The 15,664-nt window shown below is 38.4% G+C and overlaps 2 protein-coding genes and 1 long non-coding RNA gene across 5 annotated transcripts in view; 2 read left to right on the top strand and 1 right to left on the bottom strand.

The window, feature by feature from the left end:
- The window catches only part of LOC106937004 (uncharacterized), a 15,750-nt gene extending 11,016 nt beyond the window's left edge, over positions 1-4,734 (bottom strand). The window contains exons 1-3 of the long non-coding RNA XR_001422287.1: positions 4,634-4,734; positions 4,129-4,131; positions 1,544-1,549 (exon numbers count right to left, since the gene is read on the bottom strand). This is a non-coding gene — a long non-coding RNA (uncharacterized LOC106937004). The remainder of the gene's footprint in view (positions 1-1,543; positions 1,550-4,128; positions 4,132-4,633) is intronic.
- The window catches only part of LOC106937003 (complement C3-like), a 29,987-nt gene extending 22,813 nt beyond the window's left edge, over positions 1-7,174 (top strand). For both annotated transcript variants that reach the window (XM_015018291.1, XM_015018290.1), the window contains exons 34-43: positions 361-442; positions 830-878; positions 1,121-1,211; positions 1,293-1,382; positions 1,648-1,750; positions 1,914-2,000; positions 2,962-3,042; positions 3,358-3,441; positions 6,321-6,465; positions 6,651-7,174. In XM_015018291.1, coding sequence (XP_014873777.1) covers positions 361-442; positions 830-878; positions 1,121-1,211; positions 1,293-1,382; positions 1,648-1,750; positions 1,914-2,000; positions 2,962-3,042; positions 3,358-3,441; positions 6,321-6,465; positions 6,651-6,792 — 954 coding nt within the window. In that variant the 3' untranslated portion in view covers positions 6,793-7,174. The remainder of the gene's footprint in view (positions 1-360; positions 443-829; positions 879-1,120; positions 1,212-1,292; positions 1,383-1,647; positions 1,751-1,913; positions 2,001-2,961; positions 3,043-3,357; positions 3,442-6,320; positions 6,466-6,650) is intronic.
- Positions 7,175-7,579: 405 nt separating this feature from the next.
- Positions 7,580-14,888, top strand: LOC106937001 (complement C3-like). 2 transcript variants are annotated; one of them, XM_015018286.1, is made up of 17 exons: positions 7,580-7,743; positions 8,445-8,643; positions 8,788-8,950; positions 9,345-9,439; positions 9,706-9,794; positions 10,362-10,444; positions 10,523-10,610; positions 10,748-10,850; positions 11,252-11,372; positions 12,159-12,274; positions 12,535-12,681; positions 13,001-13,100; positions 13,176-13,270; positions 13,367-13,558; positions 14,092-14,247; positions 14,363-14,492; positions 14,707-14,888. In XM_015018286.1, the coding sequence occupies exons 1-17, from the start codon at positions 7,664-7,666 to the stop codon at positions 14,871-14,873; spliced, it is 2,124 nt and encodes a 707-aa protein (XP_014873772.1). In that variant the 5' UTR covers positions 7,580-7,663; the 3' UTR covers positions 14,874-14,888. The 2 variants fall into 2 exon arrangements, with proteins under 2 accessions (XP_014873772.1, XP_014873773.1); XM_015018287.1 differs by lacking the exons at positions 14,363-14,492; positions 14,707-14,888 and having other exon boundaries at positions 14,030-14,095.
- The last annotated feature ends 776 nt before the right edge of the window (positions 14,889-15,664 follow it).

Genomic DNA, 15,664 nt, shown 5'->3' with positions numbered 1-15,664 from the left:
CTAGCAGTGCATCAGGCTAACTTTGTATCTGATTAAGGTTAAAACAGTTTTAATGAGCAACATTGTTTAAAGACACAGAGTAGCCAATACTTCAGGTGCGGACGTGTAAATTTAATACACTGTATGTTTTGTGTAATGTATAGTATCATAAAACAGCATATACTGGCAAATGCAGCATTGCATAAATGGAAAATGGCACTTTTCACCAATATCTAAATCACGAAGGTAAAGTTTTATTTTATAGCTGTTTCAATTTAATTAATGAAGGAAACTGTAATTTAAAAAAGATGGATTTTCTTAGATGCCTCTGAGATTTGCTGAAATACTCACTAGGACTTTTTTTTTTTTTGTCTTTGAAAGATCCTGTCTCTCTACTACACTCTTCCTAAGGAACCTGAGAGCTCATGTGAGGCATTTGATATGAGTGTGCAACTTGTGCCAGGTAATTTCTCTTTTACTGATAGATTTCTTTACATCACTGCATGATCATCTTCTTTTGAGATACTTTAGCCGGTAAAAACAATATTCCTTTAGTCAACTCATGATTTCTCAGATCAGAAAGTCATCAACTGTTGCTGTCAGTGGTGAAACTGAACCAAAGAAAATGTTCACAATCAACTCTGTTTAGTATTGGGTTTTCTTCACCTATTCAAATTTGTCTGATCTGAAATGTGGATCTGTGATGAAAAAGTAAAAGAGAAGAAACCCAAGGAAATATGACAGTAGGTGTATTTATACCTACTGTCAAAATCTAAGAATGGAGTAAAATTAATGCCAAAATCGGTGCACAAACAGAAACCTAAAACCTTTTATCTATTGTCACTTGCAGAAAAAATCACCGAAGATGAAAAAGTATACAGGTTGAGGATACAGGTCAGGTGAGTATCAGAGAGAACTGTGAATATCAATTTTACTCCTTTGTTTCAAGTTAACTTTTATGTGTATAGTCTTTTACCCCTTAAAATATTTTCATTTCTCAATACATTTTATTTCCCAAAATCGTCGTTCAGCTCCTTCCAGAAATTTTATTCCATCCATTTTTTCCCCCCACATGCTAAACTTACTCTGTGTTCAACTATTTCATATTTTTGTAATGATAAAAATCTTTGTTTGTCTGCAGGTTTAAGAACAGAGACCGCGATGCATCTTTATCAATCGTGGATGTCGATTTACCATCCGGCTTCACCTTTAACAAGCCTGACCTGGACGCAGTAAGAGTGCAGAAAAAACAAACATCCGGAAAAATCCAAACCCGTTTTATTTGCATAACCTTTTAAAATGTGTGTTAACAGTTGTCTACAGGCCGTTCTCCTGTCATCTCCAAATATGACGCTCAAACATTTCTGTCAGAAAGAGGATCTCTCACCCTTTATCTGGATAAGGTAAGACTTCCTCTAGATTGTGCAACATCTTGCTTAATACCGGGTTTTCATCCATATTAAAATAGTCTATTAATTTATAAATTCTCCATTCTTCACGGGTTTAAAATGAGGCTTATTTAGTTTCAGGCAGACCGGCTTAGTGCAGCATGGATGTACTCAACAATACTCTTATGGGAGTGTCTAAATTTAATCTCTAAAAATGTTTACTACTATAAAAAAATGTAGACGTTTTATATATTTATGTCTTGTGCACTTTTTGTGCCAGATTTCTCACACGCAGCAGGAGGAGATCTCTTTCCGGATCCACCAGGAGATGAAAACTGGAATCCTGCAACCAGCTGCTGTGAAGGTCTATGAATATTACAACCGTAAGTTTCCAGCTGCAGGAATGCCCAGCAAAAAAAAAAAAAAAACTATGAACAATTTTCACAGTTCTATTTTGAAGAAATGAAATGCATATTTTAATTCTAAATTACAGAAATGATTCCCTTGTAAAGTGCAACTTGTTTCAAACATATGTTGTTGTTGCAGAGAAACCTTGTGTGAAATCCTACGGCCCTGAGACAACCGGGTCTCTGTCCAAGCTGTGTTTGAACGGACATTGCGTTTGCGCTGAAGGTAACAGAGCAGCGGCTGTCAGCTGAGTGCTCCTCTGCTGTCTGCGCTGCCCAGTGTGGAAATGCTCACCTGCAAACCAATCAATTTTCAATCTTTGCTTGAAAAAAAAAAAAAGAGAATTTCCCAAACAAAGCTGCTTCAAACTGTTACATTGACAAAACTGTGGGGCTTTTTCCGACATGCAAAAACAATTCTCAGTGAACTGATTTATTTTTAATAGCAAGCGGTGAAACAGTGATGCCTTTTCTGCACCACATCTTATGTATGGAACACCAGTAGTCCTGTACTGTGAGGTTTGGCGTTCAGTCCAGATTCTTTTAATTTTTTTCCATCAACTTCAATACTTCAAAACTATTTTGTCCCACATACAAACTGCCTGTGTGAAAACTATGTCGCACTTATAGGTTCCATGGTCATCACAATATTTTTGCTAATGGAGTCAGTATTTAGCACTTTGGAAGCCATTTGCGAAACATCTACTGAAAACACTCGTCCCAACTGTAGGTTTAATTTTGTTATTAGGATCTTATCAAGTAACAAATGATACAGGGGAAATGTTTGGACAGCAAATTTTGTTCCTGAATTAAGTGCTAGTACAGTGACAGGAACTGTTCAGTTCTTATGGGGGAATTTTAGTGCCATAAGTCGAGAGCATACATTTTCAGTCTGAAAGCAGAATGCCTTGTCTTTTGTTCTCAAAACTTGTAGTGCTTCTGCTGCCTTTCAAATATTCTCTGTGCTCTCTCAGATTTTTGTGTTCTTACTCAGATTTTCTCCTTGTACGCAAAACGTCTCTCTGCTCAGAGACAAGAGAAATCCTGCACACTCGACTCAAAACAGTTAAATTACCCCATAAATTATGCGTCACTGTTATTATGTAGTAATTATCATTAACTTTCTTTTTAAATGTGTAGCCATATGCAAATAATATTCTTTTATGCATTTATATTTTTAATTCCAGAGATGTGCAATGGTCAGAAAAAAGGAAAAGTCAATGACAACGAGCGTCTTGGGAAGATTTGTGATTCCACTATAAATTTTAGTAAGTCTTTACATTTGCGCATATATGTATTTTTTTTATATATATATAGAGAATCAAAAATACTCTTCCTCAAACATTTTGTGCACATCTATTTCTTTTGAGATGTACTGAAGTGTTTCAAAGACATCTCTGTGCTGTACAGATTTCTGTGTAGTAAGTGATGACGATCATGTTTGGTATTTGGGGTCTGTGATTTTCTGCAGTTGGGTGTAAATAATTTCAGGCTAAGTTCACCTCATTTTTTCTGTGGCTCTAAGTGTTAATAGGTATCAAAATATACTTGCAAACAGACTAACGATCTTTGTCTCTCGTCAGTCTATAAGGTAAGAGTGCAAGAGTTAGTTGACAGGCCGTCGGCTGACGTTTACACTCTACAAATTTTGGAGGTGATCAAAGAAGGTAGGTGATAAAATGTCTCCTGATATCTCTGCCCTGTTCTCTGTTTTAGTCTGACGGGAACATGGGATTCAAATATTAACCTTGATTTACATTGCTAGTACTGTGACAAAGTAAAATGTTTGCACTACAATGGTACTACATAATGAAAGCAGGGCATTTCTACAGAAACATCCGGTAGAGATTTCCTCATCTCAAATAATGTACTAAAACAAAAGCCACGTCCAAAGGCTCATCTGGCGAACCATTGCTCTTTCCTTGACCGTTGCATTGTCATTCTTTGGCTCTCTACGTCTGATCCTCCAGCTGCAGGTTATCCAGAGCGCTGCTGCACTAAAACCAAGGAAGATGGAGCACATCACCCCAGTCCTGACAATGGCTCCCGGTAGCTCAGAGATTAGACTTTGAGATGTTTCGGTTGAATCGTTGTAAGGTTTTTATTAACCTTCCAGATCACTCGGGTGTTCTGGCTCAAGTCCACTCTGCGTACCCAGAACTAGAACCAAAAATGGTGAAGCAGCATGAAGTTTTTATCCTCCTCTAAACTGCAACACAGCCGAAACGCTGACTTCCACTAAATCAAGATTAAAAGCCCATCTGTTTAGAGCTCCCTGTGACTGATAAATGGAGTATTAATCAATATATATTTGATGATAATTATGCTTGATCATTTTGATGACGGCATTTGACAAACTTTAGGTTTGATAACATTTTTGTTGCCGCTCGTTTACGTGGCATCAGTGTCTCTGATGCCGGCAGTTTTCAAAAGCAGCTCTGAGTGAAACTTTTCTCCCGCTGAGGTGTGAAAGCCCACATGTGCAGGATCCACCGCTGTTGGGTTTATTCTACGCATCCGCAGGCAGATAGCAAAACCGTTGTGCTAACAAAAGCGTCGTCCTACTTCACCTGTTCAGTTTAGCGCAAGTTTGGATACAGAACATGTCTTACATGAGCCTTTGGTTCATCTGAGATGGAGACCAGTTCCTGTTCACTAACTGAGGCAGAAGCAAAAGCACATTCATGTCCGATGCTAATGTTATGTAATGTCGGTCAGTTGAGTGTTTGAACGGCCTGATGAGGACAGTTTAAAAACCATTTCTGATTATCGAGTCAATTTATTGGTCAACTTATGGATCAAATGCCATTCTTTCTTCTTTCTTGTAAGTGTTTCAATTCACTGAAGCAGCAATGCTACTACAAACCGGATTCCAAAAAAATTTGGGACACTACACAAATTGTGAATAAAAACTGAATGCAATGATGTGGAGATGGCAAATGTCAATATTTTATTCGTAATAGAACATAGATGACAGATTAAAAGTTTAATCTGAGTAAATGTAACATTTTAAAGGAAATATTTGTTGATTCAAAATTTCACAGTGTCTACAAATCCCAAAAAAGTTGGGACAAGTAGCAATAAGTGGCTGAAAAAAGTAAATTGAACATATAACAAACCGCTGGAAGACCAACCAACACTAATTAGGTCAATTGACAACATGATTGGGTATAAAAAGAGTTTCTTAGAGTGTCAGTGTCTCTGAAGCCAAGATGGTAAGAGGATCACCAATTCCACCATTGTTGCGCAGAAAGATGGTGCAGCAATACCAGAATGGTGCTACCCAGCATAAAATGGCAAAGACTTTTAAGTTATCATCATCAACCGTGCATAACATCATCAAAAGATTCAGAGAATCTGGAACAATCGCTGTGTGTAAGGGTCAAGGCCGTAAAACTCTACTGGATGCTCGTAATCTCCTGGCCCTTAAACGTCACTGCACCTCAAACAGGAATGTCAAGGAAATAACAGCATGTGCTCAGAAATACTTCCAGAAAGCATCGTCAGTGAACACAATCCACCGTGCCATCCGCCGCTGCCAGCTGAAACTCTACAGTGCAAAGAGGAAGCCATTTCTAAGCAGCTCCACAAGCTCAGTTGTTTGCACTGGGCCAGGAGTCATTTAAAATGGAGTGAAGCAAAATGGACAACTGTTCTGTGGTCAGATGAGTCGCGATTTGAAGTTCTTTATGGAACACTGGGACGCCATGTCATCCGGACCAGAGAGGACAAGGATAAGCCAAGATGTTATCAACGTTCAGAAGCCTGCATCGTTGATGGTCTGGGGCTGCATGAGTGCTGGTGGCCTGGGCAGCTTGCATGTCTCCATTAATGCAGAGAACTATGTTCAGGTTCTAGAACAACATATGCTCCCATCTAGACGTCATCTCTTTCAGGGAAGACCCTGCATTTTTCAACAAGATAATGCCAGACCACATTCTGCAGCAATCACAACATCATGGCTACGTAGGAGAAGGATCTGGGTACTGAAATGTCCAGCCTGCAGTCCAGATCTTTCACCTATAGAGAACATTTGGCGCATCATAAAGAGGAAGGTGCGACAAAGTCAGCCCAAGACGAATGAACAGTTAGAGGCCTGTATTAGACATGAATGGGAGAATTTCTATTTCTAAACTTAAGAAACTGGTCTCCTCTGTCCCCACACGTCTTATGAGTGTTGTAAGAAGGGGGGATGCCACACAGTTGTAAAAATGGCCTTGTCCCAACTTTTTTGGGATTTGTTGATGTCGTGAAATTTTGAAACATATTTTTCCCTTAAAATGATACATTCTCTCAGTTTAAACTTTTGATCTGTGATTTGTGTCCTATAGTGAATAAAATATTGGAGGTTGGCACCATTTGTCCCCAAATTTAAGACATAGGGGTGACCCAACTAAAACAAAAAAAAATCACAATTTGTGAATTTATTCACAATTTGTTTAGTGTCCTAACTTTTTTGGAATCCGGTTTGTATAAATACAGATAAACAGCTAAAATTATGATTTTTTGTTGTTGTTTTTGACCAGATTTTGTCACTACTTTACAGTTAACCTTGATGTGGAAGCACAAGGTAAACAGCGCAAGTTTCTTGGCAAAAAAGCATGCAGAGATGCTTTAGATCTGCAAACAGGCAAGACCTACCTGATCATGGGCTCATCCAGAGACATAAATAATGACGAACTCAACATGAGGTAACTGGAGATTAGTATCAATTTCACATTCGTACAAAATCCTCTTTAAAATGACTTTTGTGCATCAACGTCTACTATTGATAACAATAAATATTACATCGGTTGATGGAAAACCATCTGCTTGTAAAGTCCCTCACTGTGTGGCGATGTAATGAAGAGTATTTCTTCTGACTTGTGTTACTCAGCCGCTGGTATACGCTTGGAGGGAACACCTGGATCGAGTACTGGCCCTTAGTAATGGAGTGCCAGCTGGAGGCGCACCGACCTGTCTGTATGTGTCTGGAGGAGATGGTCGACCAGTTCACTGCCTTTGGATGCTTTGAATAAAACGGACCCAAACTAAATTCCCCTCACTCAACTTTTGTGACCCGCCTCCAGGACCAGGATGTCAAGTTTCCAGTCTAAACAGATTTCTCTTTGTTTTTATTTTTTTTATTTTTTAAATGTTCTTTCCTATTAAAATGCATTTGTTCTTGTTGCCTTCATCTTACGGGTGAAGTAAGTAAGTAAGTGAAATGTTATATTTGTTTTTAATTACATGCTCTTGGTATTTTAATTACTGGGATGACTTTTTTTTTATGATTGTCGTGCTCATGTCATCTGTCATAGAAATTAACCTTTTTAGTTAAGCCGGTGAATTTACAGAAATGTTTATTAATGTGCGCTTTCTTCATATATTATCCAACAAATAAAAAATGTTCTCCCTGCAGAGAGTCTGACAATGAATCTTCTGTTTCTAAAGCTGTGACAAAACAATCAACAATGACAATCTGTTAGCATTTGTATGTGAACATATCTGTAGGAGTCTGTCTCCTCAGTTAAATTTACTTGCTAAGTTCAAAATTTTTTGCTATTTGAATAAAGTATTATAGACTTAATCTACCTATTTTTCATACATTAGCATAAGTAGGAAGATTCATTACAATGCTCTTAAAAGCAACACGCATCTGGCCAGTAACTTAAACATAAACTGACTTTATAGTAAAAATATATTGATCAAATCCAGGTAAGAGAGTAAACTCATTGGATGTACTGCTTTGAAAAGGGGTTAAGAGGTTAGTTTTTAAATTAGGACATATTTTAAGGATTACACCGTGAATGAGACATGTGACAGGGGAAGTGAAAGTCCACACAGAAGGAAGCGGCTGCATGACGGAAACCTGCTGCACCAACAGTCAATACGGGGTCAGGCTGCAGGATGACGAGGACACAGCAGTGGTGGTTGTTTACCTCAGTGGCTTTTATTTCTGTGATTTCTAGGACAGCAGCAGCTCCAATGTAAGTCTGATCTTCTTCTATCCTCTAGTTTTTTATCACTGCATGCCTGCCTGTCTTCAATCCTGTTAGAGAAAGTTATAAATTTGATCTATTTGTTAATAGATCATCCCAAAGGGTCAAGGAAGATCAATTAATAGGCAGAGAAATTATCAAATATATCCATTCCCAAACTTATGGCGAAAATTTAACTTTTCTACAGGAAGTTTTACGTAAAAAAGGTTTCATAAAATACGTTTAGCTTTGAAACAGTATTTTAATATTTGGAGACTAAAATGTATTTTTTGCCAACTTTGTGTGTCAAACACTGATATTGTGTTAATGTTACGAGGCTAATTTTTACAGACTGAGGTGATGGTCAACAAAATATGAAGACTGGAAGAAAACATTTGAAAGCTTAAAGTGTCAAAGTACCATTAGGCAGGTTAAAAAAAAGATTTAATGTGTTTGTAATAAAGAATAACAATAAAATGTTACCTGTTGGATTTGGGTCAGGGGGAAAAAAACTCAATAAATCACACATTGAACATGAGAAATGTTTTTGGATATGCAGGGTAAACAGAAACTTTAATAGACTCAAACAAATGTTGTGAAACGAAAAGGTAAATGATTTATCTGTGATAAGATGTCAGTGACCTGTAACTGGGTCCAGTCTGGCCGGTCAAAACTTTACGTTTACCTCCTGTCCTGTTTCTGCTCTGCAGGAAGGTGATGTCTGCCCCCAACCTGCTGCGGCTGGGAAGACCACAAAACATCTTCGTGGAGTGCCAGGACTGCCCCAGTGAGAACAACTTCACCGTCGGCATCAGTGTGATGAACTGGCCGACCAAATCTCAAAGACTTGCACACGCCTCTGTGAACCTCAACACTGCAAACAGATTTCAAGGCTTTGGGGAAGTTGAGGTGATGTTGAAACCGAGGTTTACCTCAAACGTTTGCGGATTTAATTCATGAAAAGTGTGCAAATAAAACATTTTGAACCGTCTTCAAATGTCCAATATAAAAACCGCTCACTCCTTACAAACATTTCTTTTAAATCTTTGACAGATTCCTGCTGACGACTTCATTCGCAGTCCAAACTTAAAGCACTATGTGTATCTGCAAGCTCAGTTCCCCGATGCAAAGCTGGAGAAAGTCGTCCTCTTGTCCCTGCATGCCGGCTACATCTTCATCCAGACGGACAAAGCGCTCTACACGCCCAACAGCAAAGGTGAGTCCGACAGCGCCACAAACACACCTGGCCTGTTAGGTTGTTTAAACGAGGCGACTTTAACACCAGAGACGGTCATGAAATCAGTCAGGAAGTTCAAATTGCAAATGAAGATGGTCTTGATTTCTGAGACAGACTCTTTTTCCTCAGCTGAATTTTAGGCAATACTAAGTTATTTCTAAGTAGAAAATATAAAAAGAAAGAGACAAACAATGGGGACAAAAATTTGTCGGGGTCTGATGGTATTTGCAGAAGTTTACGTCCAAGTTAGAACTTAGCAATGGAAGTTTTAATGTTTTATTTTTGAGAAAATGGGAGTTCAGTCCACAGTTTTACCTGATGGGTTCATGTAAAAAGTCTCATGATAATTAGATGTGTAATATCTTTGCTGCAGTTCATTACAGGATATTTGCGATGACGCCTGACATGAAGCCTGTGGAGAGAGACAACATGACCCAGATGGACGCTTCTGTTGCCATTGAGTTTGTGGTAATTTATTTAACATTTGAATATTATTGTTGCATGTTATGTTATAAACAAAAAACATAGATGGTAACTCCATGTTCACTAAGCATTTCTAGAAGTGATTTCTCACAATATGTGTCAATATGTGAAGTTTCTGTGCCGTATTTAAACAAATTGACTGATATTTATTAATACAGATTCATAGAACGATAATTTTTAAATTAAGGATTTACTAAAAGCATTTTAATTATCAGTTTTAATAACAATAAATCTTGATTTCAACCCTTTAGACCCCTGAAGGTGTCATTCTACCGCTGGATCCAGTCGCTCTGAGGTCAGGAATTCATTCTGGAGATTTTCAACTTGCTGAAGTTGTCAGGTGAGTATATGGCATTTTTATATGCTCTGGAAAAAATTAAGAGTTCACTTAAAATGACCAGTTTCTCTGATTTTACTCTTTATAAAAGGGTAAAATCATGTTTGAGTATCATGTTGAGCTCTTATTCTATAAATTACTGACATCATGTCTCTGAAATTCCAAGCGAAAATTTAGTATTTATTTACAGAAAATGAGAAATAGTGAAAATAAAGCAAAAGCGCTTTCAGACCTCAAATAACGCAAAGGAAACAAGTTTATGTTAATCTATAATCAACAGTGCTAATGTTTTAACTCGTAATTTTTAAACACATAATTTTATTGCTACAGTTTTCCTGAATGTTTTTGGCTACAGTAAAGTGAAGGATCTTGTCGATTTGTGTCGTATTAACTTGACTTACCAGTAAACTGACTCACTAAGGAATTCAAGACAGTAATGTAACAAATATAGCTACCTATTCACTCTATCTTAACTTTACTACTAACTGGCACACATGGACAGTCAAAGATGGGAGGATTGTTTAAACAGGCCATACATCCTGATGCTCTTCCTGTGTGCCGTGTGTCAAGTGTTGGACTTTGGAGAATCGTGGCGAGGTTTCAAAGCATACCACAGATGAGCTACTCTGCAGAGTTTGAAATCAAAGAATACGGTGAGTTGCGTCAGTTTCCCTGACGTGCTGGTTGTGATTGTTCTGGTGTCAGGGCTCACTCAAACCTTAAACTTTCAGTGCTGCCCAGTTTCGACGTCAAACTGATACGCCGAAGTTCGTTCTTCTTTTCGGACAGCAAAGAACTCCACGTAGACATCAAGGCCACGTACGTTGAGTTTTTCTTTGTAGGAGACAAGTATTGATTATCAGATTGATTTAAGTTTTCTGTAGTACTTTGATCTACCGCAGTAGAAACTCGTGTTGGGACGTTAATAAATAAAAGTGCCTTCCTGCTGATTTCAGGTACATGTTTGGTGAAGATGTAGAAGGCTCTGCATATGGAGCTTTTGGAGTTGTCCATCAAAATCAAAAGAAGAGTTTCCCCAGCTCACTTCAGAGAGTGCCGGTAGGTCTTTACCTTCAGTTATTTTTCTGTTGCATTTGGCTTTATGTCTGTGAAACAGACAGTTTGTACCGATGAAATCTCACCTTTTTCTAAGTACGGCACTTTAAAACTGGAAAGTTGTCATGGAAACACTGTGGAAAAACTTTGCTTCTTTAAACAAAGCCCCAGTTACTAACTTGAAACTAGCTCGTAAGAATGGGAAGCATTTTCACTGGAGTTCATTCTTTCTAATTTTTGGATGTCTTCAAACAGCTAGGAATGTAACAAACCACTGACATTGTTGGTGAATACATTGAGTTGCAGCTGTGTGGTTAGATACTACAGTTGCCTGTGAGTGTAAATGAGATGTAAATGTGTGACAACACCAAACTCTAAAGTTAACCTGCGTTGTGTGACATTAGATCGAGAGAGGAGAAGGAGTGGTGACCCTGAAGAGAGAACACATTACTCAGAGCTTTGAAAACTTCACCGATCTTATGGGCAGCTCCATATTTGTGGCGGTCAGCGTGCTGACGAGCGACGGTAAGAGAAGCAGAGGTCGTTGGGGATCAGTGTCACTTATCCAGGAAAAACTGTGGTAGTCAGTTTATCACAGTGTGTGTGTCCTAATGAAATGGGTCATCTTGATTCTGTTAAAGCTTTTACGTAAACGTGTTGCCTTGGAGTCCTGGAAGTGCAACAATACAAATAATTAAACTCGTAAAATACAACATGACGTTTCTAAACTGTTAAAATCTTGAACATAATGTAAATTAGTATGTTATGGATCATTTAAATAAATGTGTCCTCTGTTCTTCAGTACTCAGTTTAACACTTTTTCATTTGTCATGTTTTTTTGTTATAAATATTTAGAAATTTCCGTTGATAAAATACTGAAAAGCAATTGTACCATATATATTTTTAAAATTATTATTTTAAGCCTCAGCTTTATTTTGTTTATCATTTTTTTTGGTGGAAATTATGACTGATGTGCCTTATGATTTAACTTTAAAACCCAGTGAGGATCGTATCATGTCACAATCTTATTGGAAAATGTTCAGACCGATCACTTTGTGTAAAAAGGGCTGACATTATCCTGAAGTGCATAATTTCAGCATTAGGGCCTGGTTTCAGGGTTATTCCCTGAAGGAACTGAACTCACTTCTTCCAACAATGGAAGCCTTAAAGGCCATTTTTATTATTATTATATTGTGACTACGTACCATTTTATCTGTAAAGTGGTGTGCTGTGACATCCAGAGCTATTATGTGTCCCCACTCCTGTGAAACAACACAATGAAAGCCTGACACTTCATTCTTATCCTCACAGGTAGTGAGATGGTGGAGGCAGAGCTGAGAGATATTTACATTGTCATATCACCGTACATCGTCCAGTTCTCCAAAACACCCAAATATTTCAAACCGGGATTGTCTTTTGATTTTGCGGTAAGATTTCTTTTGTCCTGTTTTGATTCACATGCAGACAAACTGATAGTCTGATGGGTCACATTTGACTGATTTGTAGCTGGTTGCTTAGAGTCTAAGCGAATCACTTTGTGAATTTGTGCATTTTAATGAACTGTTGGTCCAAAGATCAGACTTTCAGGTTCCTCACACATCCTCTTTCTTCTCTTTTCCATGCGAATGTTTGACCATATCCAGTTCTGTCAGATACGATTGATCTTTGTCTGATTGTTTCTTGAAAGGTTGAGGTTCTGAATCCCGACGGCACTTCAGCACAAGGAGTTCCTGTTGCGATCGATGAAGCTGATGTTGAAGGCGTTACTTCTGCCAACGGCATGGCGAGACTTTCAATCAATACGCTGGAAAACGCCGGACCGCTAAAGATCACAGTAAGTCCTGAGAATTGGTAGAAATGTGTTGTTTCACATTTTTATCTAGGCACATGGATAGACGCCTATTCAGGATGTTGATCTCATGTTTAAAATAAGCATCGAAGCCTGCATGAACACTCTTGTAAGTTTCTCGCATTTCTGACAATAGTGTGATTCAAAAACATGATGTATCGAGTAATATTTTCTTCCTCTAAAAAAAAACCATTTAATTGTATTTATTCATACCTGTAAGAGCTCTATAGCTGTGTTTGCTAGAGTGCATCTCTGTTTGTCAATTATATTTCTTTAATATTTATACTTTTGCTTAACTGTGTAGGTAAGGACCAAAAATCCTCGAATTTCAGCTGAACGACAAGCGTCGGCAAGCATGACTGCTCTGCCTTATCGCTCAACAAGCAAAAACTACATCCACATTGGTAAACACTAGATTTATGTCCATCAGTTTTCTCTGCATAAACACACTTTGTGGTAAATGACTGTTGTCTCTGCAGGAGTGACAACAGCAGAAGTAAAACCAGGAGATAACCTGAAAGTGAACATCAACCTCAACAAACAGGACAATCCAGAAAACGACGTGACATATTTGGTGCGAGAGCAAATTTTATGTTTGCTTCTAAAAACGTCTGAAGCAGAGCTTTATGCAGTCTTTTTTTTATTTTTATTTATTTATTCCTGCTTTCAGATCCAGAGCAGAGGTCAATTAATAAAGCATGGACGCTTTAGAGCGAAAGGTCAAGTGATGATATCCATGACCCTCACCGTTACCAAGGAGATGCTGCCGTCATTCCGCATCCTGGCCTTCTACCATCCCAATGACAACGAGGTGGTGTCGGATTCAGTCTGGGTGGACGTGAAGGACTCCTGCCTCGGCTCGGTGAGGCACGGTGCAGCAGCAGGGCTCACAGTGGAAAATTAAAGTTCAGACATTTCTTAGAGACCATCTGGCATCTTATGGATTTACATTCACCAAGATATCTAGACAGGAAAACTGAAAATTAAATCCAACTTCTAACTGAGTTCAGCTGTTCAGTGTTATTGATCATGGTAAATATTTGGACACACTTTAAAACATAAAGGTTCTCACAAATGGTTCTTTTGTTGTATTGAAACCATATTGGCATGTAAAGAAAAAAACATTTCAAAGATATGAAGATGAAGAAATTAAGTAAGAATTGTGATTTAATGTGTGTGAAGGGAGTAAAAGGGCTCTTGTGTACAGTGTAAATTCTGCTTTAAATTGTCTGCTCTTTTGTTTTAGATGATAACGTTTGTGTCTCCCAGCGCTCCCGTTCTCTAAGCATCGTCCTCATCTCATTGTCTACATGCCTTCTGCTGTTATTCACAGTTCTTACTCTTTTAATCATATTATGCATGGAAATAAGGGACGGTCCCATCTACTTCCAACAGCTGAAACTAGAGCCACTGAAACTTTCCGCCTCCTACGAACCTCGGAGAAAGTTTGACCTGAAAATCACAGGAGATCCTGAGGCCACAGTGGGGCTGGTGGCCGTGGACAAAGGCGTCATCGCTCTTAACAAGAAATACCGTCTGACGCAGAAAAAGGTGATCTTCTCTCCTGACCATGTTCAGCACTTAAAGCCAAAGCGTCTTTGCATGTCAAATATTCATCTTTTTTTTTTTAAACGTTTTATCTTAAGGAGCTCTTTTGATTCCTCAGGTGTGGGACACAGTTGAGAACCACGACGTCGGTTGCACACACGGCGGAGGAAAGGACAGTATGAGTGTGTTCTACGATGCTGGGCTGCTGTTTCAGTCCAACTTACAATCCGAGACGCCGCCTAGACAGGGTAGCTAAACAAAACAAAAATACAATGATGCGTGAAAGAAGAGAGATGATGGCTTGTTGTCCTGTTCCGGTTAAAATAGGAGGCCTTTCTTTATTTTTGTTTTTACATAAGGCTAAAAAAAAAAAAAAAGGAAAAATCTAATTTCTTCTACTGTTAACTCCACCTGGAATAAATCTGAAATAACTTTGTCGTGACACGTGCGTCCATGTTTTAGATCCGACGTGCTCAGCCCTCCGGAGGAGGAAACGGGACTCCGCCCTGGTGAACGCCACCACCGAATTATGTAAGAGCCGTCACAGAAAGCAAGAGCAATCTGCATCCACGTTTGACCTGAGTCGTCTTCTCAGACAGTTTTGGCTTTTTAGACTTATTTCATTGTAAATACATCTTGTGTTTGTTCAACATACAGAAAAACAGCAGGTTGAGTTTCCAACAGCATTGCCACTGATACATGCACATTAAATTCTTGGTAACATCCCTTTCATTGATGCACAACACGTTGTAATGGATGCATAATGTATGATATCGCTAATAAATCATTTTATCAGCTGATCTTTTGGCACATTTACAAATATGCTGCACCCTTGATCCAGAAATAATCTGCAAATGGGTTTAAAACTCTTCTCAAAGGGGGGTATTGTCTATTTGTCAGTCACAAAGTGCCATTTTCTTAGTTCAATGAAGTAACTATGCTGCCTTCAGCTGGTATGAAAATGCTGCAAATGTCAAAACCCACTTAAAAGACATGTGTCATATCTGTATCTGACCCTTTGAAATTGGCGTCTGTGTCTTTAGTGTCAACACTTCTCCATGCCGTGTGCTGATGCGGTTTACAAACATTTGTAGGAGCGCTGACTGAGAAGTAGTTCATCAGTTCGTTAAGGCAACCTTGAATGGTTGCCACGGGCGATTCAACGATTTCTAAAACATGCATTAATGAGTAAAAGCAACAGTTTGCATATGTTGCTGATGAGGGAATAACGTTATAACATAATATAAAGCTTAAAAAAAAACTTTTGCACAACACTCCCTCTTTAAGAGCATAATAGCATTTCTTAAACCTCCTTCATGGACTCTTGTCTTATGTTCTATTTTGTAAGTTTTTATTTAGTTTGTACTTAAGTAAATTTATGATGTCTAAATTGTACCTTTTAATTACTGTTTTGTAAACT

The sequence above is a fragment of the Poecilia latipinna genome, unplaced genomic scaffold, assembly GCF_001443285.1.
Source record: "Poecilia latipinna isolate Pla-1442-1.1 unplaced genomic scaffold, P_latipinna-1.0 Scaffold2261, whole genome shotgun sequence".
Classification (NCBI taxonomy): Eukaryota; Metazoa; Chordata; class Actinopteri; order Cyprinodontiformes; family Poeciliidae; genus Poecilia; species Poecilia latipinna.
This window is presented reverse-complemented; position numbering and strand designations above follow the sequence as displayed.